The sequence below is a fragment of the Rhinolophus hipposideros genome (assembly GCF_964194185.1).
Source record: "Rhinolophus hipposideros genome assembly, chromosome: 8".
Taxonomy (NCBI): domain Eukaryota; kingdom Metazoa; phylum Chordata; class Mammalia; order Chiroptera; family Rhinolophidae; genus Rhinolophus; species Rhinolophus hipposideros.
In genome coordinates this window covers 37310358-37336313 of record NC_138054.1, presented here as the reverse complement: position 1 = coordinate 37336313, position 25956 = coordinate 37310358, and the positions used below count along the sequence as shown (strand labels likewise).

The window sequence follows — 25956 nt, the reverse complement described above, 5'->3', positions numbered from 1 at the left end:
GGAGCTAATTCTGAAAGATTCAGACCTACAGGTACATTCAACCCAAGGGCTTCACATTCAGACTTCAAAATGAAGCATCCCAATCAGTCATTTTTCCTTTCTTAGTCTTTTCCTCAATAATTGATGAAGCCATTTATATGCTGATGTCAGATCTCAGCAAAAAGAATGAGAAAATTTCTCTTATAGTACTTTTAGACCTGGCTTTAATTTTTCATATATATCAAACAGAAACTTGTTCATTTAAGAATGTGTCATGATCACAACTATTATATCCTTTCAAATAGTTTTATTACCTTTAAATTAACTAGCTTAGGACACATCCGCTTCTGCCATGGTTAAAGGGTGGGTTTCTACTGGCCTACAGAAAGGCCATAAAAAAATGACTCATTCTTATTCCGTAGACCCCTGCAGAGATAGCTAAGTGATTTTTAATCTAAGCTGTAAAATGAAAAGTACGATGTATTAATTTTTTAAAAATTGTCTGCTAGGTAGATTGGAATCAAATAGCTAGAATTTTGTCTTCTGTCTGATTTTATTTTTTCTTTTTTGATTATTTCCCAATTGGAATCAACCTTTAAATGCCTTAGTTATCATGCTAATCCCATAGCATAGCAGTATGTGGTGAGTCAAATAATGTCCCTCCTCCAAAAAATATACACACCCTAATGTCTTGAATCTGTGAATATGGCAAAAGGAATTATATGCTCTATAATTATAGTGTTTCCCATTTTAAATAAAAGTTTAAAATCCAGTTTAAAATAAATACTAATTTATCAATAACTCATATTTATTATTGATTTTCTAGATATCTGGTGAACAGTCAGTTATATAAAAACTTCTTTATTTATCATTTGTAGATTCTGCTTCTATGTTTCTTAAAATAAAAAGATCAAGAAAAATTATAACTATTATATGACTTTGTTTTCAGGTAGTCATAAATGAAGTTTGTATAATACTTTCGAGTACCTGTCACATTTTCTTCTCTATAATAACTATCTTTATAGGTCCTTCTCATAGGGTTGTAAGATTAGTAAATAAAAATACAGGATGTCAGTTAAATTTGAATTTCAGATATACAACAAATAATTTTTTTTTAGTATAACTATGTCCCATGCAATATTTGGGACATACTTATACTTCAAAAATTGTTTATCTGAAATTCAAAGTCACTGGACATCCTGTATTTTGTATGGCAACTGTTAACTTTATAGTTTTCAAATTATTTTCACATCTTATCCTTTTTATAATCTGAGGACACTGGCTTCTTAATAGAAAACCCCAAGGACATCACCCTTTTCACCCAGGCTGGTCTATAACTATTTGAAAAGAGATCTCAAAGGAACACGGGGTACATTTTCAAATGCTGGAACTGTTTGGAATCTGAACATGTGTGTATGTGCTAAGCCTGATAAAATGTCCTAAAAATATATAGCAGATGAAAGCACCTATAAAAGGTTTGAGTAAAGAATACACCCAGGCTTGGCAGAGCTCCTCAACTTCGGCAGCCTCTTGTGTGCCTGCTGAAGCTGTGCCAGGATGGCATTTGCTAAAAAACTTTTGGTAATAAAGTAATAATTAGAAATTAAATTTTCAAAGCTTAGATATGAAATTGTATTAATATCAATTTAGTGAAAACTGACAGAAATGGTAATGCTACAGTGTTGGCCTACTGTCAGAATTCTGGAGTGGAATAACTTTTTCCCCTACATATGTTACATGACACTGCTAGGAAGCATTTCTCTCCTAATTTCACAAGCCTCAACTTGTCTAACATTCCCTGGGCTCAAGATTTAGCATCCTTGGATATATCTACAGAACTACCATGTTTCCCCGAAAATAAGACCTAGCCAGACCATCAGTTCTAACAGATATTTGGAGCAAAAATTAATATAAGACCCGGTATTATATTATATTACCGGGTCTTATAGTAAAATAAGACTGGGTCTTGTATTATATTATATAGGACCCAGTCTTATAATAAAATAAGACCTGGTCTTATATTAATTTTTGCTCCAAAAGACGCATTAGAACTGATGGTCCATCTAGGTCTTACTTTCCGGGAAACATGGTAAGAGAGATATACTCCTCTACTGAGATTATTAGCACACCGCTAAGGAGGGAGCAGACTACAGAGAAATGGAAGTGTATGAAATGAAAGAGAAATACAATTATATGAAAAAAATACATAAAGAGTAATATGAAACATATTGAAACATCTGAAACAATCTGAAAATATAATAACATATAATAAAATATTTAAGTAGGTTCTACATATCATAAGAGGATATATATCATTAGCCTTTATAGATTACTTTGGGATATTAACAGTTTTTATGATACTTCACTAATCTCTTATGGTTTACACTTTAGAAAACAGCAATGCTCTCCACCCAGGCATTGACTGCGGTGTTATACAACTGGATGAAATGTTGTTCTGGAATAAAATGCATTTTTTCATGTACTTAATAACTACTGTAATATTGAGACTCAAGTCAATGACAAAACATAATATTTATTAAGTATTTTCTGTGTGCCAGACACTATTCCAAGTCTTTTCTATTTATTAATTCAATTAACCCTCTTGCCAACTTCATGGAGCTTATATTCTTGTTCTTAATATTATCATTATCATTATCATTATATTTATGGCAATAGAGGCATAGAGAGGTCGTATGACTTGCCCAAGGTGACACAGTTAGGAAGTAGCTGAGCTAAGTAGGATTCATACCTAGTAGACAGGTTCTAGAGTTTATGGTCCTAAGAACTTTACAAGACTATCAAACTATGGATGAAACACCTGTAAAGAGAAGTTAAATTGATATCTAAAATTTTAATAATTTAGCCATTTACTGATATTAACTGCTAGTAGTTATTGCATTTTAAAAATGGTTCAGAGTAGAAGAGTAGAATATTAATGAGTAGTGATATGGTTCACTATTTAGCATTTGTGTTCCCTGAACTTCAGATACCAGTGGAAGGCCTTGTTAACACTGAACAGGAGTTTGTGTGTTATATCATTTATCCCTGGTGGAGATGTCTGTTCTCACTGTTATCTGTGGTCAAAGAATATAAGAAGGTGGTAATTCTTGTGGTCTTGAACAACAGAGCTGTCTAACCCTGAGAGTTTGAATGTGGTTACTGGTTCATGTTAGTGGCCTCCAAAGTGCAATGCCAAAATAATACATTGGGGCACAGGAAAGATATATTAGAATTCTCACTGATATTTTTCTAAGGAAAAAATTAAGGTTTACTACTTTAAATACAGACAATACTGGTGCCCTAGCTTTTAACATGTTGAATAGAATCACATGTAAGATACAAGCCATTTGGAGAGATGAGTGATTATTCCTAAAAGTAGAGAGGTTTACCCCTTTTGTTATCTCAGTCACTGCAATATATTGCATGTGTGCCTGTTAGGTGGATTTCAGATTACATTATGTAGTTTCATTAAAATAACTCTAATAAAATGAAAAAAAAAAGACCCAAGACACTTCCAAGTGCACTGTGGTTTAAAATTGATACTGATAAAGAATATACAAATGGTAAAATGATAGAACTGACATTTTCCTTACTCTCAGAGTAAAATATTTGCCAGCCAAGTTGCAAGTACATGTAAGTCATCCAGGTTAAAATCCAGGAAGATCTAATCAGATTTAATAAAATATTATTTAAAAATTCAAATTATTAAGGGGACTATTTGAGGTATGCATTTAGATCCACCGTTTTCAATCATATTTTAAGTCATGCATAGTCAAAATAAATATAATTTTTCTAAAGTCAATCATACATGTTTAGATGTTTCTTCTAACGTTTTCTACTTTATAGTGAGAGTTTTAAAAAGTCACATACCATCGAAGAAAAGCTCTGCTGTTTATGATGAAGTAAATTAACTGAAATAATACATGAAAAATAATATGGTACAAATTTAAATGCTTTCCCTGTGTAAATTTAAATACACAGTTTTTCAGTAATAGTATTGTGAACTACAATTAGAAAACAATAGTAAAGATTTGAAGAAATAAGTATTAGAACAGAGTAGTTAGGGTGGCATATTCACTACATAGTCATATTAAAGTACAGATTTAATGTATCTTTGTGAAGTTTCAGCTCTGATAGCCATTCAAACCAAGAATTAAAATAAACTGAATTTAGATCTATACATTTGGATAGCTATATTAAAAGCATAATTAATATTTCATTAAAAAATGAAACACGAATATTTTAGTGAGGATCATACTAAATACATTTAAATATTGTTTTCCATCTTTAATCTTTTAAAATATGTTTTCAAGTATGTTTTATAATACACATTGTATATATAACATATAATGTAATGTACATAAAACATTAGGAAACTAGTAGATGTATAAAATTTTTCAAGATGGAAACCTATGTTTTTTGAGGTACAGATATTTTACTGATGGGCTCTTTGGTCAAAAGAGTTTCGAGACCATTGCCTTATATGCTTTGCTTTGACAGTTTCAAAAAAGCAACAGAAGCATCTTCAAAATAAAGAAAACAAATGGACTTTGGAGCCACACTTCATGGATGCAAATTCCAGCTCTTACACTTACTAACTGGGCAATTTATTTAATTCCTTGTATTTCACTTCCTTTGTCTGTAAAATATGGATAATATTAGTACTTATAGGGTTGTCGTATATATTAAATTACATAATTAATGTAAAGCATTTATAATAGTGCTCAATATATAAAATCTCAACACACATAAATTATCACCACCAATGGTTATTACGTTCATATGAAAAAATGTTCTTCCAAATTGTCTTAAATATTGAAGTACCCAACAATAAATCTAACATATATTTATTCAATAGTTGATAAGCATATTTTGTGTTATAGTCTCATTGGACCTGTAAACAGCACCTAAAATCATCAGAACTTATATCTGTAAGTCTTTATTTTGTGTAACATGTTCTCAATAGAAAAAAATATCTTTTTTCTACTTTCAGGACTTTCCTCTAAAATAATGTCAGCAAAATGAATCCTTAAGGAGATAGAATTCAATAATAAGTCAAGCATTTATAATTTATGTAAACTTTTTCTTATTGTTGTTGAAACTCCACTAGGGTAGAACTAAAAATTCCAGGTAAAAAAATCTGGCTGTCTTCAAAAATTTTACAGAAAAGGAATGAGTAGCTATATTTGAAAGGGCAATCCATAGGTAAAATTACCACATGCTTAAATATAAGAAATATTTTTAATGAATCCAACATATTCTGGGATATTTTATGGGAGGGGGAACTTATCTTTTCTTACATCACTCTAGTATACAACAGTGGGTAGCAAATTTTTTCTGTAAAGGGCCTGTGGGGACAGAGCCCCAGAGAGCAGTTTCCAGGCTCTTGGCCTCACGTGGAGAGGTGCTGGCTCAGGTAGTAGATGGCCGTCAGCTGTGGCTAGTTGGCCATCAGCTGTAACCAGTGAGCCATTGGCCACTAATATAACTGCTGTGGCTACGCTAGCAGAAAATGGCGGATAGCAAGGAGATGGTGGCTGAGCCTGCAAGCGGAGCAGTGAAGGTTGCAGACAGTGTGGATCCAGCCTCCAGTGAGACTACAGTGGTGTGACTCCCCTACCTATGGCTCCGTGGGTGTTCCTTTTTGGCCTCACCATATCCTGCGTTCTTATGTGGGGAGCGGGAGCAGAGACCTCTCAGGCAGTCCCGCACGACAAGGCCAGATATTAAATAGTTTAGGTTTTTGAGGACCATATGATCTCTATTACAACTATTCAACTCTGCCCTAACTACCATTAAACCAGCCTTTGACAATTTGCAAACAAATGAATGTGACTATTGCAATAAAACTTCATTTACAAAAATAGGCTGTGGCCATTGATGACTCCTGGTCTAGAATCCAAGACCCATAAAGATAAATATTTTTTTCTATATTATCTACTGATGTATCCCCAAGGCCTAGAACAGTATGTCATATAAAATATGTTCAATACATATTTCTTAAATGAATAAAGGGATGAGGGATGATATACCCAAATCCCAGGTATCCTTAATAGCCTATGTAAAAGAGCATACAGCCATTAATTTGATTTAAAAAATTAAATTATATATATGTAATTTATATTATATATAAATTTATATTAAATATATATAAATACATATATATATAATTAATATATAAATAATAAATATATATTAACTAATATATATTTATATATATAAGTTTATATCTTATATCTTTCTACATATCCTGAGGTAATAGTGAAATAGTTATTTTATTATGGCTAAAGTCCCATTCCAATAGTTAATCACCTTAGGCATTAAAAATTATTTATGCTTCTTATTTTTAACATGTTTTTATTAGGAATATTTTAATAGCTGATTTTTTTAGTGTTTGAAAGAATAATTTGCTGGTCTCTAAAACAGAATCAAAAGTTGGGCAGAACTAGAAATTTATAAACATGAAAGATAAAGTGACCTCCATGAGTGTAAGTGACTTTCATAGACCTATTTTTATAGCTGGTTTTAACTGCAGGTGATTATAAGCCATAAAAAGATACTAGAAAAGGAACAAAGGTGAAGGAGAAAAATTTTATATGAAGAGTATTTAGAATTCTTAGATTTAATGTAATAATCAAACTGAGTGATAAAATCTCTTTTGTTGAAATATAAGCAAGGTAATATGTTCCTTGTATTGCATGCTGTACAAAATGAGGATGGGTTAGTAAGCATGAGCACATTTTATACAAACTTATATAAATCATTTGACTGTTACTCAGCATCTATGATAGAACTTGTAAAATTCAATTTAAAGATGTATCTAAAGTTATCACAAATTTAAAAGGTGAAAATACAAAAAGAGATATCAGATTGTCCCTAAAATTATTAAAAAGTTCCCTTTTTTGATTTTTAAAGGATGCAGTTATTCTTTTAATTTCCATTTTTTGTTTTAATAGTAGCTGTGTATACAGAGTTGGCATTATTGTCTTCATGTACATATTAGAAATCCAGTGTATAGAAAGAACCCATGTGTAGGGAAGATGTTGAAGAAAATTTGCCTTCTTTGGCTGATGTGACTCCATTGTTTCTTTTTGTCAGGGAAGATATTAAGTTAAAAAAAATTGCCTTCATTTGTTGATGTGAGCTTTTGTCTATTAGCTTTCATCTGTTGCTGTATGTGAGATGACTTCTGTGCTGTGATCAAGGAGTTGAGTAAATTCCCCCTTTGGTCTCATTCTCCCAAGCAGGGGAGACATGAGATGAGGTTGCTTTGGTCTGTGCTGTGAGGTGATGGTTAGCTTAGGGTTAAACGAATTCTTAATCAGGGGTTGAGAGAATTCCCTCTTTGTTCTGTTTCACCCACATCAGCAGATGAAGTGAAGTAGCTAAGTTATATCAGGATGATGTGACAGGCACGTTGCCAGGCCTTGTTGCTTATCCAGATGAATTGGCCCTTTGGCCGGATGGGCAACATTCATATCAGTAACTGCCCTCCCCGGAACTGGTCATTCCCAGAGGGGGAGGCAGGAACAAGAAACTTGGCTCTAAGATACGTCTAAGAAAATATATAAGACAGACTTCAGTTGGCAGTGTAATTATTATTTTTTTCATTTGTCATTGGTGATTCTTCATCATTTTAACATTCTGGAAACTTCCAGCAACATGCAGCTTACAACACCTGGAGATATCCTGATTCTCAGCCGCAGACCTGGTGAGGTCTGGCTGGTTCCCGACCTCTCCACTGTTGTTCCCCGTGGATAACCTTCTTGAAAAGTGTTAACATTTTAGAAGCTTTTATGCAGCTTGCAGCTAACAGCATCAGAATGTGCCCTAACTTCCAGCAACAACAATCGCAACAACAACGACAACAGCAGCAACATTCTTGAGAACTTCTTAGCATCTTAAAAACGTATATGCAGCTTGCAGCTTACAGCATCAGAAGACACCTTGACTTCTAGCAGCAGCAGCAACAACAACAACAATGGCAACACCAACAGCAGAAACATTCTTGGGAACTAGCAAGCAGTGGTGTGGGAAATGCCTGAGGTTTTCTCAACTATAGACCCGGCGAGGTTTTGATTTATTACTTTTCCAGTGCTCTTCTCCCCAGGTTTGGTGAGCTTTAGGCATCTACTGTAATAGTTACTATCTTATAAAGCTTATTACCGCTTTTGAACATGACTTATTAATGTTATTGGTGTATTTAGCCAAGTGATTTTTGATCAATAGTAAACATATGTTGAGGTCTCTTAAACTTATGTGTATACTCCTATGACATGACATTGTTATCAAGGTATATAGTTTAGTCTTAACCACCTTTACTTTCTGTCATTAGCACATTCTATTAATTGCTTTTGTCTTTTGCTACTGCATATTGCTAAATAAGTTGATTGGATATTGCTAAATAAATAAATTCATTAGCCCCTCTCTAGTGTGTCCCTACCCTTTCTTTTCCCTGCTCGTCATCACACCATGGTGTGGTGTTTTTCCCAATCATATAGCTTTTGAAAACTTCTGCCATTATTTGTCCAGGACCTTATTTTATTCAGTTAATCATAAAATGTCAATGTTAAAATTCCTAGTGAAAACGTCATAAATAGATTAACGTAGATAGATATATGAGGTGTGATCAAACAATACAGTGAATGTTTAAATAAAACAATTATAGTAAAAGACACATTGCCATTAATCCCTCTCAAAATACCCCCCCACCCCATCCCCACTTCAAACACACTTATCCCATCGTTCTTGCCATTTTCTGAAGCAGTTTTGGAAGTCTTCTTTAGTGAGAGTCTTCAGTTGCACTGTGTTGTCTGCCTCGATGTCCAGAATCATTTTGACTTTGGGGAAGAGCCAGAAGTCGCACGGTGCCAGATCTGGTGAATAAGGTGGATGAGGACACACTGTAATATTTTTATTTGACAGAAATTGTCATGTACCAGAAGCGATGTGTGACACAGAGCACTGTCATGATGAAGGATGATTTACGGCACACTTTAAAACACACTTTCTCTCAACCATAGCTCACACCCGACTGACTGCACAGAACAAGTTGAAACTTGTCACACATTGTTATTAAGGTTTGATGCACCACTTCTCATATTGAAGATCCCTGCCTTTCCGTTGGATGGCACTTGGCAGCAGCATTTGGCATATGTTTTGATATCAATGGAAAGTCTCCATGTCACTCATCACTTTTGATATGGCAATTTCAGTCAAACAAAAATATTACAGTGTGTTTTCATCCATCTTGTTTACCAGATCTGGCCCGGTGCAACTTCCGGCTCTTTCCCAAAGTCAAAATGACCATGAAAGGAAACCATTTTGAATCGATTCAAGACATTGAGGCAGCCATGAAAGCGCAACTAAAGACATGGAAGAGGACTTCCAGAACGGCTTCAGAAAGTGGCAAGAACAATGGAATAAGTATGTTCCAAGCGAAGGGGAGTATTTTGAGGGGGATTATGGAAATGTATATTTTACTGTAATAATTATTTTTTAATTTAAACATTCTTTTTTTTTTTTTATCATCACAACTCATAGCAATCATTCCTAAGGAGAAAAGGAATAAAGGAAAAGTGTCACACTATAATGAATGCTTCACATGTTATCTTTTCTGTTAAATCTTTTCAAAATAATTACATTTCCATGATAATGACTTCTTTCTTTAAGTTTCCTTTAGAGGAAAGAAATTGACATTTTTGACTACTGTGCTTGGTGCGTCATTTATTTATTCATCCAACAATATTACTTGAGTGACTAGTACCTGGTAACCCTTAAGGATAATATAGTGAGAGAAATTCCATAAGGTTTTCCTCTCATAGAGCTTACAGTCTCCTGGAGAAGACAGATATAAATCAGTTTTTAATGAGTTATTCACACTAACATGCATGTCATTTTAAATTGAGGATACTATTCAAAAAGAAAACAAAAAGGGCTTCTATGAAGGCATATAACAAAAAGATTTATTATAGACTGTTAAGCCAGGGACTACTTTCCTCAGGAAGTGATGTCTGAATTGTTATCTGAAAGACAAACAGGAGTTAACTGGATGAAGGGATGGCCAGAAGGAAGAGACAGTGAGTGTTTTAGAGCAGAAGTGCTGAGATGGGAAGGTACATAGAACCTATTAAAAACTGCAGAGCAGCCAAAGTGATTAAAACACAAAAGCCCATGGGGAGGTCACGTGAGATGAGGCTGAGCAGTTGACGGGCCAGAACATGCAGTGCCTCCTAGATAGTGTCCACTTTTTCCCTATTTGCCAGGGCTAGTATTTTTTATGTATGTTGCCTAGAGTTCTGTTCAGTTTAGCACTTACCTGAGTTTTTCATTTGTTTACATCTTATTAAAATAAACTCAGATAGGTTTGGTAAGCTTCATGTCTAGCTTCTGCCATGTCTCCTGGGTTACTGTCTGAGAGTCACATGTACAGTGACCAATCTGACTTTCCCATGTGCTTACTTATGGGAGATAATCTGTAAAATCCACCTCTCTTTCCACAACCTATCCAGATATAAAGTACCACCTTGCATTCAAATAAGCTCAAGCACGAGTGGTTAGGAAGAGCTACCTTCTTCCTGTAATAGAAGAAGGGTTCCAAATGGCTGTCACTGTCAGGCACATGGTGCTCTATTCCAAATAATTTTCAACTTGTAGAAAAAAAATTACCTTGAAAATAGATATTTTAATAGAGATGTTTTATAGGTCCACAGCATAATGAAACCACTTGGAAGTATTTTTATCATCTACTTATAACTCTCAAAAAGTCAAAATTTGAAGAAAATAATATCACTCTTATCATAGGCTTTGTTAAAGGTTTTAGACTTGCCCCCAAGAGAAATGTAAAGTCAAGAAATATGTAAACACAAGGTGAAGAAATGAAGAAATAGATTGGCTTTTCCAAAATATTATCTCAAACTTACTAATATGTTGTTTTAGAGTGCTTTATTTACACGTCACCTTGATATACTTTTAGACAGCAAGGTTTGTTTCTCCATTTATCTCCCCTTAGTTTCTATCACAGACTTATTTGGGGCTTTAATAGTTGATAAAGTTTTGACATATTCTGAAATATTCAAAATATTATACTTATTTTTACCCAGGTTTTCTTCCTTTTCACAATACTTGTACTTTTATTTTGATTTAATACTATCTGTTTTAGTATAGTAATATTAATTAAAGAAAATCATAAGGATTTTTCAAAGAATCCAAAAGAGCACTTTTTTTCCTAAAGAAAATAAATCTGCTAATTAGAATTATAAGGTTAAGGTCAATTTAAATAGATGAAGATTTTAGTTCACCTTTTAGTTTTTCTCAATGAAAGAAAATGAAGACAAAAAAGGAATATGAGCAATCAGGGCATTGGAAATTACTTAATGATAAATATCAATTAAAAGACAGTAAACGTCCAGACTATCTGTATTCCATATATTGATCTATAATCTGATCGAATCAGGATTTTAGGTAGGATATTTTGATTAGTTGTTGTATATTCTTGGCAAGTGTTTAGATAAAGCAATACAAAATGGGAAAGAAATATTTACAGTGGACAAGATTTCCTTCATTTTCAACAAGATGGGAAGTAACTTATTTTGACATCTTTACTAAGTAAACTAAAGAATTGAAAGTTCATAAATAACTTTTAGAAGATCTGCAGTTGTTAGGTCTCTCACAACTCACCCCAAAATGATTTGTGGAATTTGGGAAATAGGAACAAGTTTTCCAAGGACCTGACAAAGATCTACTCCTTTTAATTTCTTTTGCATGGGAAAATAAAAGGATATGTGGTAGTGAAATAGCACAGACTAAATTTAAACCACATGAGCTCGACTCTACCTCTCAGTAGCAGGGTGATCCTGAGTAAATTGGTTAATCTCTCTAAGCCTTAGTTTCCACTTATTTAAAATACAGACAAAGTGGTCGCTCTTATCCAAATAAGTGTGTGAATTAAGCCCTAACAACTAAAGGCTGTGCTCTAACACTGAACAACTTTGGCTCTTGTTTTGATCAGATACCATCAGGGGCATATTTTTTTCATCAGAAGGAATTTTAAATGTTCCTTTCTTGGGAAGCCCTGAAACTAGACATGGCGACATTTTCATATGAGAAACAGAAATAAAGACAGAGACACAGAGATAGTCCATTCTTTTAGAATGAGTAATTTGTCTTTTGCAGAGAATACTGAAGGAGAAAGAAGGACATGATAAATACTTATAGGGAAGATTAAATATTTTCAGATGTGTAGAGCAAGAGCTCTGTAAAAGCATTAAAGACTGAATCAAAGAAGGGCTCACTCTTCTTTTAGATCAGCTTGGGCAAGGACAGTGTATTATGCTCAGAGGGTGGTGAGAAGCATAAGAATGATCAGAACATTGACTATGCTCTTGGCCAAGTTTAACAGTTTTATAAATTCTTAGTAGAAGCTTGAAGGTCTTATCTGTTAGCTATATAAGAGTGCACATAATTTGCTTGAGTGTAACCAGTTCTTCTCAAGTAATTAGTACACCTCTTTAAAAAGCTATACATAGCAGAACCCCCCAGCTATACATAGCAGAACCCCCACTCACATATATCAATAGATATGTGAATATCTAGTGAAAATCTAGATTTTACTAGATTTTCAGCAATCTAGTGAAAATCTAGTAACATGTCTTGAACTAAATGTTATTACTATTTTTTATTTTGATGTATTACTGGTTTGTGATGTATTACTGTTTTTTGAGGTATTACCAAGATTTACAAGGATTTTGTAAAGACTAAAAGACTATACAAATATAAAGTAAAGAACAATTCCAATGATTATTTTGGTCTACCAACATAGTATTTCCCTTTCATCATGTAGCATCCATCACTGTAAAAAGCTACATGTATAAGAAAATAACAGTGATGAACTTCACCTTGGCCTGTTATTTCTAATTAGGTTTGAGAAACCCAAGAGATTTTTTTTTCCCTGGATATCTAATTTCTATGAGGTTATTCAATTTTTATGATATTTTCTAGTAGGAGTCCCAAGGAGATGATCTGTGAAGGTATTTCCAGTAAGAATATAATTCCCATGTATAGGAATACATTGAAATCTACAAATGTATTATTTATGTTAAGTTGTTTTTTAACTCCACTTTTTCTTTTTAAAATTCTAGCTACCTATTGTTTCATGAAGGTCAGAATAATATGAAAAAAAGTAGCTAAATGTTACAGGCACTGAAATGCTTATTAATACATAATATGGAGAAAAGGTTAGAATATTAAAGTACCCTGAACCACAGTGGTCACTAAAAGATGCATCTAATAAATATGATACCCTTAAATTAAAACATGTAAGTGAAATGTTGATGCTGTCATCTATAACATTTAAAATTTACAATGGATAGTGTTTCTAATATAGCTTCAATAGCATTATCTAAAAGACATTGCCCAAACCATGATTTTAATTCTTTTTAACATATTTATGCCATTTAAAGAAAGCTGCAAATGAACTCCTGTACAAGAAACTTACTATCCAAGTCTAAACTGCAGGTTCCCAATGAAAAGAATTGGGAATATCGTTGCCCATAGGATATTTAGTTGCGTCTGGGGGCATTTTGTGTTGTCATATACAGGCGGTGGTGGTGGTGCTACTGGCGTCTGGTGAGTAGAAGCCAGAGATGTGGCCAAACTCCCTACAGCACAGGACATCTACCACAACAAAGGTAGATTGAGGTCCAGATGTCAATGGTGCCATTGTTGCAGAACTGTGGTGTATCAAAACCCTTCCTGTGGGTTTAAATATTCCAGTTTAGCCATTTAGATACCACAATAGATAATAATATTTAGTGTTGATAAAAATGTCAGAAAAAAGGACAATCTCATATATTGTTGGTAGAAGTATCAATTAAAGTTAATGTTTTAGAGGCAATTTGTAAATTTAAAAATCTATCTCTACTTGCATTTCTATTTTTAAGAAGCATTTCCTAACTATGGACATATGTAACTGTATTAGAACAAGGATTCTCTATGCAGTATTATTTGTAATAAGAAATTATTGGAAACAAATTAAATGTTTATCAATAAAGAAGTGGTTAAATAAATTAGAGCATACCTGTAATAGGCAATGATAAAAAAAAAGGCAGAATTGTGTATTCTAACAAGGAAGTATGGATATGATATATTGCAAGTTATAAATATAATCATTCAGGTTGTTTAAATTTCTAATCAACAATTTTTCTTAAATTTATATAAATTTATATTCGTGTGTGTGCATGTGTGTGTGTGTGTGTGTGTATAGCAAAGGTCTGGAAGAAGTAGAGTAAACATATAGAATAAGAGTAGTTGTGAGAATATGAGTATGGGATAAAATGTTCATTTTTTTACACTGTATTGTAATATTTGCATTTCAAGTTTAGGAAATTTTTGAAATAAAAAATGTAATAAGAATACATCACATAATGATACATATACATAGAAATGATGCATCTTGTGAGGATTATGTGAGGAATTGATTTTTCCTGGTGAAAGATAATTAAGAGATTTTAGATACAGAAAAAACAATTGGAGGAGGACACTACAAAAATTGAGTGGAATTCTGGGCAAACCTATAAAAAAGTGGGTAAGAGTAACAATATAGAAACACTCAATTATAAGAGTTGTAATTTAAATTAAAACGAAAGCTCACATTTTTTAAAGAAAATGCCTTATTGGATATAGTTTAATTAGTATTTGCCTCAATCAAGGATACTCTATTCATTAATACTGAACATGTCTATGAAAAACTTCAATTTGTACTTAAAAGTTAAATTATTTTCCAAACTCTTTTTTCATTTGTGTACTTGAGTCTAATTTTGCACATTTTTAGATGAAAGAACTCTGCATTAAAGGTTAAAAATATTGAAGAAAGAAATAAATTATGGAAATTATCTTCAGTTTGCAGCTTGCTTTACAAAGATTCGAAGTCTCTTTCTTACACAGTTCAATCTTTCAAAAGCGTAGCTAGGTCTTTTCATGTATAGTTACAATCTTAACATTCCAAATGTAGTGACTCTCAGATAGAATCAGTGGGTTCACTAGTTCATACTTTGGAATTCTGAGAGATCCTTACTATTAATGAGTCAACACCTGAGGAAGTACTTTCATTTGATCAATGCAGGAAATGTTGCTGCCAAATACCTAAATAATTAACACATATCAGAGTAAATTAAAAGCTTGAGTATTCCTTTGAAACAACATAACTAAGGGTAGAAAAAGCCATCAGCACCGAACTAAATCAGTTCTTATTCATTTACATATTGTCTTAAAGGCGTTTTACATTATAATCTCAAACCAGATATGCCCCAGGGCTCCATTCATAAAAAACAGCAAATACCATTTACAGGATCTAGTCCTTACTCTGTAGAAGATTCGTTACAAATCTGGAAAGGTTTTCATCATGTTGTGTATTAATTAATAATGAGAATTTAGGCAGCAGAGTTTTGCACAAAGTGGTAAGATTATTGAGTGCAAAGGACCAAGAAAATACCCAAGGGACAGCAAGTATTCTAATGAGGATAAAATTCTTGGAGGAGTTGTTTTGTGGAGATATGCAGTGTGAAAAAAGGCTGAAAATAGGAAAAGTTCAGCTAGAATACTGAGAATTTTATATACCAGCCTATGGCATTTGGACTACAGGCAAAGGAACTATCAGCAGGGAATTAAGAAGGCAGACCATAGATTCAATTTCATAAATGTGAGTTCCTACTCAGGTATTTACTAGGTGTTGGGCAAGCTGTGTAATTATTCTATGCCTCAATTTCTCCAACTTCAAAATAAGACAAATTGTACACACACACACACACACACACACACACACACTATTTTTGAGTTGTGTGATTGATTAAATTAAATGTACTAACACATGGAGAATGTTTAGATTAGTGCCAGGAATATACTAAGACTTAACATTAACATTCTTATTATTCTTATTCATAATTCCATTATCTGAGCTGAGTTTATTATTATGGATAGATTAAAATGAAATGGAAATCAGATTTGTATGGAATCACAAAAGATCACAAAGAGCCAACGCAACCTAAGGAAAAAATCAAAACAAAACAAAAATCAACGAGGCTGGAGGTATTAGACTCCCTGATTTCAATTTAGACTACAAAGCAATGATAATCAAAACAGCATGGTATTGGCAGAAAAACAGACACACAGACCAATGGAATAGAACTGAGATCCCTGAAATAAACCCACATATACATGGGCAGACAATTTTCAACAAAGGAGCCAAAAACATACAATGAAGAAAAGACAGCCTCTTCAATAAATGATGCTGGGAGAATTGGAAAGCCATGTATGAAAGAATGAAACTAGACTGCTATTTGTCATCATATCAAAATTAATTCAAAATAGATCAAAGATCTAAACATAAGACATGAAACAATAAATTACATAGAAGAAAGCATAGGTACTAAACTTACAAAACTTGGGTTCAGAGAGGATTTTATGAATTTGATCTCAAAGGCAAGGGAAGTAAAAGCAAAAATAAGTGAATGGCATAGTTCAGTGGTTACCAGTAGATAAGGGGGGAGGGGAGTAGTAGATGAGGGTAAAGGGGATCAAATATATGGTGAAGGAAAAAGAATTGACTGTGGGTGGTGAACACACAATGTGACATATAGAGGATGTATTACAGAATTGTACACCTGAAATCTATGTAACTTTACTAACAATTGTCACCCCAATAAATTTTAATTAAAAAAAATAAATGAATGGGACTATATCAGACTCAAAAGTCTACACAGCAAAAGAAACCATAAACAAAACAAAGAGGCAACCAACTGAATGGGAGAAGATATTTACAAACAACACTTCCAATAAGGGGCTAATATCCAAAATATATAAGGAACTCATACAACTCAACAACAACAACAAAAAAAAAACCACAAACAATCTAATTAAAAAATGTGCAGAGGACTTGAGAGATACTGCTCCGAAGAATATATGTAAATGGCCAACAGACATATGAAAAAATGCTCAACTTCACTAGCTATTAGGGAAATGCTAATCAAAACCACAATGAGATGCCACCTCATGCCTGTTAGAATGGCTATCATCAACAAGACAAGTAACAATAAGTGCTGGAGAGGACATGGAGAAAAAGGAACCCTCATTCCCTGTTGATGGGAAAGCAGATTGGTGCAACCACTATGGAAAACAGTATGGAGGTTCCTCAAAAGATTAAGAATAGAATTACCATGCAACTGAGCAATCCCTCTTTTGAGTATCTACTCAAAAAATCTGAAAACATTTATCCATAAAAATATATGTACTCTTATGTTTATTGCAACATTATTCACAGTGGATACGACATGGAAATAACCAAAGTGTCCTTCGATAGACCACTGGATAAAGATGTGGTACATATATACAATGGAACATTACTTGACCATAAGAAAAGATAAATTACTGCCATTTGCGATAACATAGATGGATATTGAGATTCTCATGCTAAGTGAAATAAACCAACAGAAAAAGTCAAGAACTATATGATTTTACTCATATGTGGGATATAAAACTGAAAGCAACAAAGGAACAAGACAGAAACAAAAACTCATAGACACAGATAACAGTTTAGTGGTTATCAGAGGGTAAGGAAAGAGGGTGGGAGGTAGAAAAGGGAAAAGGGGTCAAATATATGTGAACTGACACTGGGTGGTGTCAAATATATGTGAACTGACACTGGGTGGTGAACATACAATGCAATATATGGGTAATGTATTAGAGAAATGTGCTCCTTGAACCTATATAATTTTACTAAACAATGTTACCCCATAAATTTAATTTAAAAAAAGACATTAAAAAAGAATGAAATGGTAGAGAATGGCAGACGAAAGAAAGGTTGGAAGGCAACTGCAAAAGAGGCATGGTAAAAGGAAAAGGTAGTCTACATTAAGACAGAAAGAATTTTTAATTCTAATGTTAATACTATCTGTAGACTTAGAGCATTGGGCCAGTCACTTAACATTTTGAATCAAATCTTATTTTCTGTTAACTATAAAATGGGATAATAATGTGAATGATTTAAGGAGATTGCATATTACAAATTAGCTGTGTGTTTCAAAAGCAGTAGCTGTTCAATATATCATAAATTAAAAAAAATCCTGTTGTTATTAATACTAGAATCTTAGTAATGGATAACAATAGTTTGATTATGAAAGTAGAGAAGAAATGAATGTATTTATGGAGGTTAAATTTTAATGTATAATTAATGACATTTAAACTAGGGAGTGATGAATCTATGAAAAGATGATTCTTGAGTATTTTTAATAACAGATGATAATTTTGTTATTTTTGGTATTGCCTTATTTATAATGGCAACTGTTTTGACTGTGCCCTTTGTTTGCCTTTAAAGGGAATCTTGCAAGCTTACAGGCAGCTTCATAGACACTTAAGTCCACATTAAGAATCTATTGCATTTGAAGCAAAATTTGCTTCTTGCCCCACCCATAAACAAGTTCCTCCATTTCAATGAAGGCTTGCTGAATGATTGTTATAGCCCATATTGATCTTTCCCACATCTCATCAGTGTCACTTATATTTTATTATATATTGTTTTTTGTCATTTGTTTTTTCTTGCTTTATCCTCATTAATACTACAGTAGATACGGGATACTTTTTATATTTTCTTTATTCTCCCATCATACCCACACCATCCAATTAATATGATAAACTTAATTATATGGCTTGGCATTTTTATCTATCAGAATGTCCCCAAACATTGTATAATGATTTTCAATTCAGTAGAGCTGTGTAGATGAGTGTGGGGGTAGCGTGGTTGGTTCTAGAGCACTGTCCCTCCATTGACAAAGCCCAACTCCTCTGCTGTTGGGGCTTAGAAGGATCTGGTCATTTCTTGGTGATGGAAGGAACTTCATAACAACATTTTGATTTAGTTTGGTTCTTACTGCTGGTAATCTTGGCTTATGTGATGACCTCTACTTAGATAGTATATGTTATTTTTGATGTTTATAGTATTTCCTTTCCATTTTGGCCTCTTCTATTCTTCAGAGAAGGATAGCCATATCACCATCTAACCTCACATTCCTATTCAACCGATTCTCATAGGTGTGCATAACTTCACTTGACCTGGCAACCTTCCAGGTAGCCCTACAACTTATCTCCACTTCTCTAACTTTTCTTTGCTTATGGAATAGCTGAAGTCTTTGAGTGTATCCCCATCATTTTATTCCTAGGCATGCTGTATAATAATCCTTTCCTTCCCTGTTGTCAGGGGATACTCCAGTAAGCATGCAGCTTGTAAGAAACTCCCAACAAAAACAGGTCTAGTGTCTATGTTCACATTCGGCCCGGCATCAAGGGACATTTCTCAAGCTTTCATAAAAATGTGCTCATCATGAAAATTCTGTCACATTGGCATTCCATGTAACACTAGGATGATCGTTTTACTCTTACTATTTCTGATTCCATTCTCTACAAACCTTTGAATATTCCTTCACAACTTCTCTTTAAGAGAAAGGGGAACTCTTATCTTTTTTCTCACTGGTAGGGGAAATAAAAGATTTTCAAAGAGAATATTATGCTCTCCCAAAGGCCCAGGACTCCTAACTCTGAGCCACTAGCCACTGTGCCTCCACTTTCCAGGTCTCTTACTGGGCTACAGGAGGTCCTACCGTCTCTTTGTAAGACCCATGTGACGTGTCAGGCCCAACCTGTGGGTGGCCCTTTTTCAAATGTTTGGTGCTCAACATTTCTTTTACTTCATCTTTGAACAAAATATTATTCTGTTACAATGGGAAAAGTTTCACCTCTAATGTTGTGTCATACAGCTGTGTAGTAGTATTATAGTAGTATTAGTAGTAGTAGCCGTAGTAGTAGTAAGCCAGCATTAGCACAGAAAACCAGGAATACTAGAGTAAATGAATTCATTTCGATCCAATTCAGTAAGTATTTAAGGAATTTATATTGTTTTTGAAGATACTCAAAAAGATAAACAGTTTTTGAGTAAAACTGAGGTGCCTCATACATTTCTTAAGTACCCTGACCCTCTGGTTAAAAGTAATGCTTATCATCCTGAAACTCTATGAAAGATAAATTGGTTCATTAATTCCAGAGTAGGACAGTGTGACATTGTTCAGTTAGGGTACTAAGAAAGCCTGCAAGACTCATTTTTAGATAAGCTTATCTAAAGTCCATGGACTTCGCTGTAAGACAATCCAAAGTTATCATTTCCTTTACATAAGCAAAATTAAAAACAAAAACAAATTCAGGGAGCATTATCCATTTTTTTACTTTAGACAAATTGGCTCCTCTTTTTCCTGTTTTCAGTATAATTTCTAGCCCACTACTTTTCATCTATACTATAAGCATCTATATCCACAGAACTTTCACTTGGATGAAAGAATGTCAGAGATGGTCTACTGTAGAGAGGGGTTCAGTAAATTAGAATATGTAGAAAGTGTTGACACAGTACTCATATCAGGACAACATATGAAAATATGTAAATGGGATACTATTCAGTCTGTATTCTTATGTAGGTTGAAAATTCTGGAATTGCAGTAAGCTAAATGAAATTATTTCAGCTGAAATCTAGCCAATTTTTAAAAATATATATAACTAGATTCATTGTGAGAATTATAAACACTTTTCTGTGATAATGGTAAAATATAGTCTCTGAATGCATTTTATTTCACCCACAGCATTAAAAAATAAATCTTGATGAAAATTCTCTGCTTTAGATTTCAAAATTTCTCCATTTCGCAGCATCCTCACAACCGTAAAAATAAACATGGGAAAAGAATGAGAGAAAAAATAATTTTAAGAAAAGATAGCTAGCTTATGGTCAAAACATGTGGGACAAAGTTGTCCAAAATACTGTCACAACTCCTCCACTGATAATTCATTCCATTCTAGAACCATGTCAGACCTCTCAGATTCATTGACAGACTGTTATATTCAGAATGGCTTTGAAAACTTACAGCCCTTAGAAATGCTCTTGAGACATATAAAAATGTCTTTACTTAGAATGGAACATATAATACCTGCCAAATTTGTAGGTTTGAAACCACTTCCAATAAGAATTAAAAGGCCCTCTTCCTAACTGAAATAGGACTATCAACATATGACTTGTCTGCTCATGAGAAATAGTGGGTTCTGTCTCAGACGTTGCAATTTAGTGTAAAATCACTTTCATGATAACAGGGTACACAGGATGATAAAACAACAAAGATGACAGTCTAATCTTCAAAGATCACTGATCATCAATAGAATATTAAAGAACAAAACCATCTGAAGTGCCAGATTATCAGCTGGTTGGAATACTCTCAGTACTGGGGTATGCTGAGATACTACCAATAAGTGAAAAATGTTTTGGCTATATGTTATGCAGAAACATATTCTCCCTAGGAAGGGTAAATTAATTGTATTAGCTTTGAATTTGAGAAGTATATACTTTTTCTCAATAGTGGTATAATATATTTAAATGTTAATAAGTGCTATACAGTAAAGTGTTCAAAATCATTTCTTCCCTTAGTGTAATACCTGATTGCTGAAATTTTTAAGCACCCTTTAATTATCAGGTTTTTGAATTCTCACAACAATTTTAAATATACGTACAAGAATGATTAGACATGCTGGTCCTATAAAACTCCAAATAAAGTTGTTTTCTGTGCTAAGCCAACATCTGAAAAGTAAATAAGAAATAAAAATCTATAAGTGTGTTTGTATGTAGTTTAACAAAACAAAATTTTCAGTGATACTACAAAGCATATTCAGACTTACAATTCAAATACTTTAAGATCATCTTAACTTACACTTTGGTGGTGCCATAATATCTATAACCTAATGATGCTGAAAATCCAACTACCACAGCTGGGCTGAGATAACCAAAGATATAAAAATTCTTGTGCAAAAATCCCTTGTTGTAGATGACTCCTACCACAATGAGATAAAGGTGGATGCCTTCAATGCACATCCATGCAAAGGCAGCTAGAAAGAAGTAATGTAGCAGGCCAGCAATGATTGAACAGAAGAGCTAGAAATCAAAGAAAGAAAAAAAAATGAGAAATGTTCGCTTTAACACTATTATAACATAAAATCTTACTTTTTCTATAAATTATGCCACCTTATATCATGCTTGATCACATTAGAATATTCCTGTGAAGTGTCAATTTTTTAAGATGTACCACTTCCAGCTGATTTAAAACGAACTGTATTTCATCAATATAAAATATTCACCAATCCTGTGACAGAACTAAGTTACTGCTTTTGTCCAGTTATACTTTTTTATCCATTTATATTGTATGACAAATTGTGGATTTACATGTAAACAATGATATCGCAATGAAAATGTTATGATTTAAGTTGATTTCTGTTTTAGAGATGCCTTTATTTTATTCATGCTTACCGCATAAAAATAATATTATGCTAAATAAAACATATCTTAAGTAGCAAACATTTAATTTACAAAATATCCATTGAAGAATCACTTTAAGTTATAAGATTACTGGGTAAATTTCAGATGAATTTTTCAGTGAAATATTCTCTATTAGTATTTACATCTATAACTAGCTAGACTCATAAGAATTAACAGAAAAAGAAGTAGTTACACACTTTTTTATTAATAGAACTAACATGATCTTTTACTGGAGAGATAACATACTCATAATACACACACATCTATTGTACTTATTAAAATTGAATATAATCAAGCACAATGAGATTACATACAGAATATGTTAGAGAGTGGTATATAAGTTTGGAAACACAGAAATCATTGATGATTAAGATTTGAGAATTGCTTTAGTGAGGAAGTGGGATTTGAAATATGACTTGAAATGGGAAAAATTTGCTAGGTGAAATAGAATTGAACATGAATGGTATAAGGAATACTTTTGCAGTGAAAATGATGGTGGGATGAAATTGAAGGAGGAAATAGATATTGGAGGATAGTGGGAGACACGTAAAATAAAAGGTGTTCTGAATAAAACTGCAAAAAAAATTTAAAAAACACAACAGGCAGGTCTAGTGTATACTATTTAAAACAGATGCTTTGTGACATTTACTTCAGGAGAAAACTTTGGTAACTGATGGTTAGATTCAGTACTTGAAAGATTTCTAATAACAATGGAAATATGGAAGCAATTTACTTTTATGCAGACATAAGAATGCACCTCTCCAGGCTCCAATGAAGGGTTGTGGCCTAGGGCTCCAGCTGCTGCATTAGAAAAGCTGTGTTTATGTTTTCCTCTGGCAGCTGCCAGCCAATGACTGAGCATAGCAATGCTTACTAAAACTTTCCTGTGCTTGAGAGACAGAGGATTCCTCTGCCCTGTGACTTTGGCTCAAGGTCTTCTCAAAGGGCTCCTTGACAACCATGCTGAACTTTCTTTAGAATTGCTCTGCTGTGTAAAATGCTTCCACCCACTCATCCTTTCTTTCTTCCTTCCCTCACTTGAGGTCAGACCTATAGATTGGTCTGATGGTTCTCAAAGTCTCTCCGCATTTTCTTCCACAATCACTTTGCCTAATAAATGCATTGCATGTTTAATTCTATTTTAGTGTCTGCTTCTAGAAGGACCCAGACTAACACAATATGGTATTTGGTAAGGCCCTCAATCGATAATGGTGGAAAATCAGTAGTTAGGAAAGTGGACTACCAGGTAGAACAAATTTATCATAGTTCAATCTATGAACCTTAGCTGCTATGTTCAATCCCCATGTTATTATAAACTTTACTTAGAATTCTCTCTCTCCCCTCTGCCTTTGTTTAATGGCCATGTGAAAAAAAAACAAAGAAAGTTCTTTTCTTCAGTTTGTTGAAAGCTTTTCATTTGTCCCAATACTTTATCACAATGAGACATTGTGGTTAAGGAAATTGATAAGCAGGTTGATTAGATATGTTAGCATTATCAAACTTAGAAAGGACTTAAGTGTATAGTGTTTTTGCCCCATTAAACCCTTAAATATAATTCATGTTTCTGTGACATATATATTTAGGAAAGTACAAATTTAAAAATAAAAATAGAGAGGTAAAGAGGTCTACATACCTTATTAGAATTTGTATTGATCCCAACAAGAAAAACAAGTTCAGCAAGGAATAGGTTACAGCAAAGATTTTTGTGAATTGTCGTCCTGGTGCTTTGAATTTCACTGAAGAACCAGAAGGTAAAAATGCACATGGCCAGGCAAATCAGTGAAATAATTATTCCTAGTTGAGTGATCCTTGTAAGAATATTATAATCTTTAATACCCTAAGGGAAAATAATAATAAAGCTGTTAAAAGAATAACTCAGTAACTTATCAAAGGAACTACAACATATAATGAACTTCCTTATTTGGTGAAACATTAATCAAAATGTTCATAAAATGTAAAAATACAAATGTGCATTTAGATGACTTTTGAAAATGTTCAATATTCAGAAAAAAATGCTATAAATCATACATCACTTTAACAGTTCTGTAATTAGTGATTTTCTTCTAGGCATAGTATACATATTAGTATATGGTTTAACAATGTTATCATCAGTTTCATGATATTAGAATGGCAATTCATTATTATACAGTGAAAATGGTTAATTAAAGCAGATTTATCAGTGGAAAGAAAAAGTCATTTCTATGCAGTGATTCATCTAAAACACATTAACAAAGGTATTATAAATGCTGAATATATAGAATATCAAAACAGTCTAGCTGAGAGAATTTAAAATGAGAAAGATTGATTTTATTCTACTTAGATGAATATTTATTTTTAACATACAGAATAGAGACTTCTTTGCTTACTTAACATTCAGAAAAATATCATCTTTATGACTGACATGATTAGGTGGATTTATTTGGCCACTTTATATACTTGACAGATTCTAAGTATATGTAGAAATAAACCTGTAATCCATGCAGATTATCATACAGAGATATAAAATAAGATATACATAATGTAAAAGCAAGACGTTACTGATGTGAAATACATATTATGAAGCTATTCACCTTAGAGAGATTTTTCATGCTTAAAATCTTGTGGGGTTCTACATTATTAAAACATCGTATTTATAAATGTACTAATGTTTATTGATCAGGTATCAAATTTTTAACTAATTTGTCATTGGTAACAATAAACTTTCAACACAAAGCCAAAAGCCAATAAAGTCCATGATACAGTAAAATGTACAAATGGGTCTTAAAAGCAGCATTAAAAACAAAGAGTCAAAGGACAGATACTTAACATACAATCTACTACATATTTAAAACTAGGTAAGTCCTAGACTAAAAATCATCTAAAATCCAAACTAGATATGTAATAGAAGGCAGGTAAGAAAAACAAAGACTAAAAAAGATAATGTTGGGGTTTTATCAATTTAATATGCTATTTACAACTGAAGAAAGCATATAAAATTATTCTCTTGAATGACATTAAAAAAAACAACAAAACACATGTAGATTTACAAATATGAAGTGGAAAATAGCCTTACAATGGAAGTACCAGAAGACATCAAAATTGCAAAATGTGTCAGGTGATTACAGCTGCATGAGGTGTGGGTCTCATTTGAATATGTCAGCTCACAGCCCTCTGAAGACCAGTTGCCGTTCATAGTGTCAGGCAAGTAGTTCCAAAATGCACATTGACTCCTATATTTATCTGCGATCTGAAAAAGAGACATTTTACTGATGGAAAAAAAAGAAAAAGTTACACATATGGTATCACTTTGTCATATTAAAAATACCACTTTGCATATCAATATAAATAAAACTTCGTCTAAAAAATGAAGCATAAAATCAATGCTAATAAATGAATGCTGCTGTTAGCTACAAGAATTAAAGTTTACATTGCAATAGTGCAATATTTTATCAATCCTGTGTCCCTAAAGTTGTGAAAATTATTATCAAATGAGATCGTGTATGTGTCATTTAGAACAGTGCATGACACAAATAATTATCATATAATCTCCAATAAATATTTATTGAGTATATTCTAGACATTAGTTGTTGATCCCAGTACTAAAAATACAG

General features: G+C 33.1%; 1 protein-coding gene across 2 annotated transcripts in view; it reads right to left on the bottom strand.

Moving 5' to 3' along the window:
* The window catches only part of ADGRL4 (adhesion G protein-coupled receptor L4), a 105907-nt gene that overhangs the window by 9091 nt on the left and 70860 nt on the right, over nucleotides 1–25956 (bottom strand). The window contains exons 10-13 of one of the 2 annotated variants that reach the window (XM_081057096.1): nucleotides 25419–25592; nucleotides 24000–24203; nucleotides 21765–21985; nucleotides 21568–21634 (exon numbers count right to left, since the gene is read on the bottom strand). In XM_081057096.1, the coding sequence (XP_080913222.1) occupies nucleotides 21568–21634; nucleotides 21765–21985; nucleotides 24000–24203; nucleotides 25419–25592 (666 nt within the window). The remainder of the gene's footprint in view (nucleotides 1–21567; nucleotides 21635–21764; nucleotides 21986–23999; nucleotides 24204–25418; nucleotides 25593–25956) is intronic. The other variant, XM_081057097.1, reaches the window with a different exon arrangement.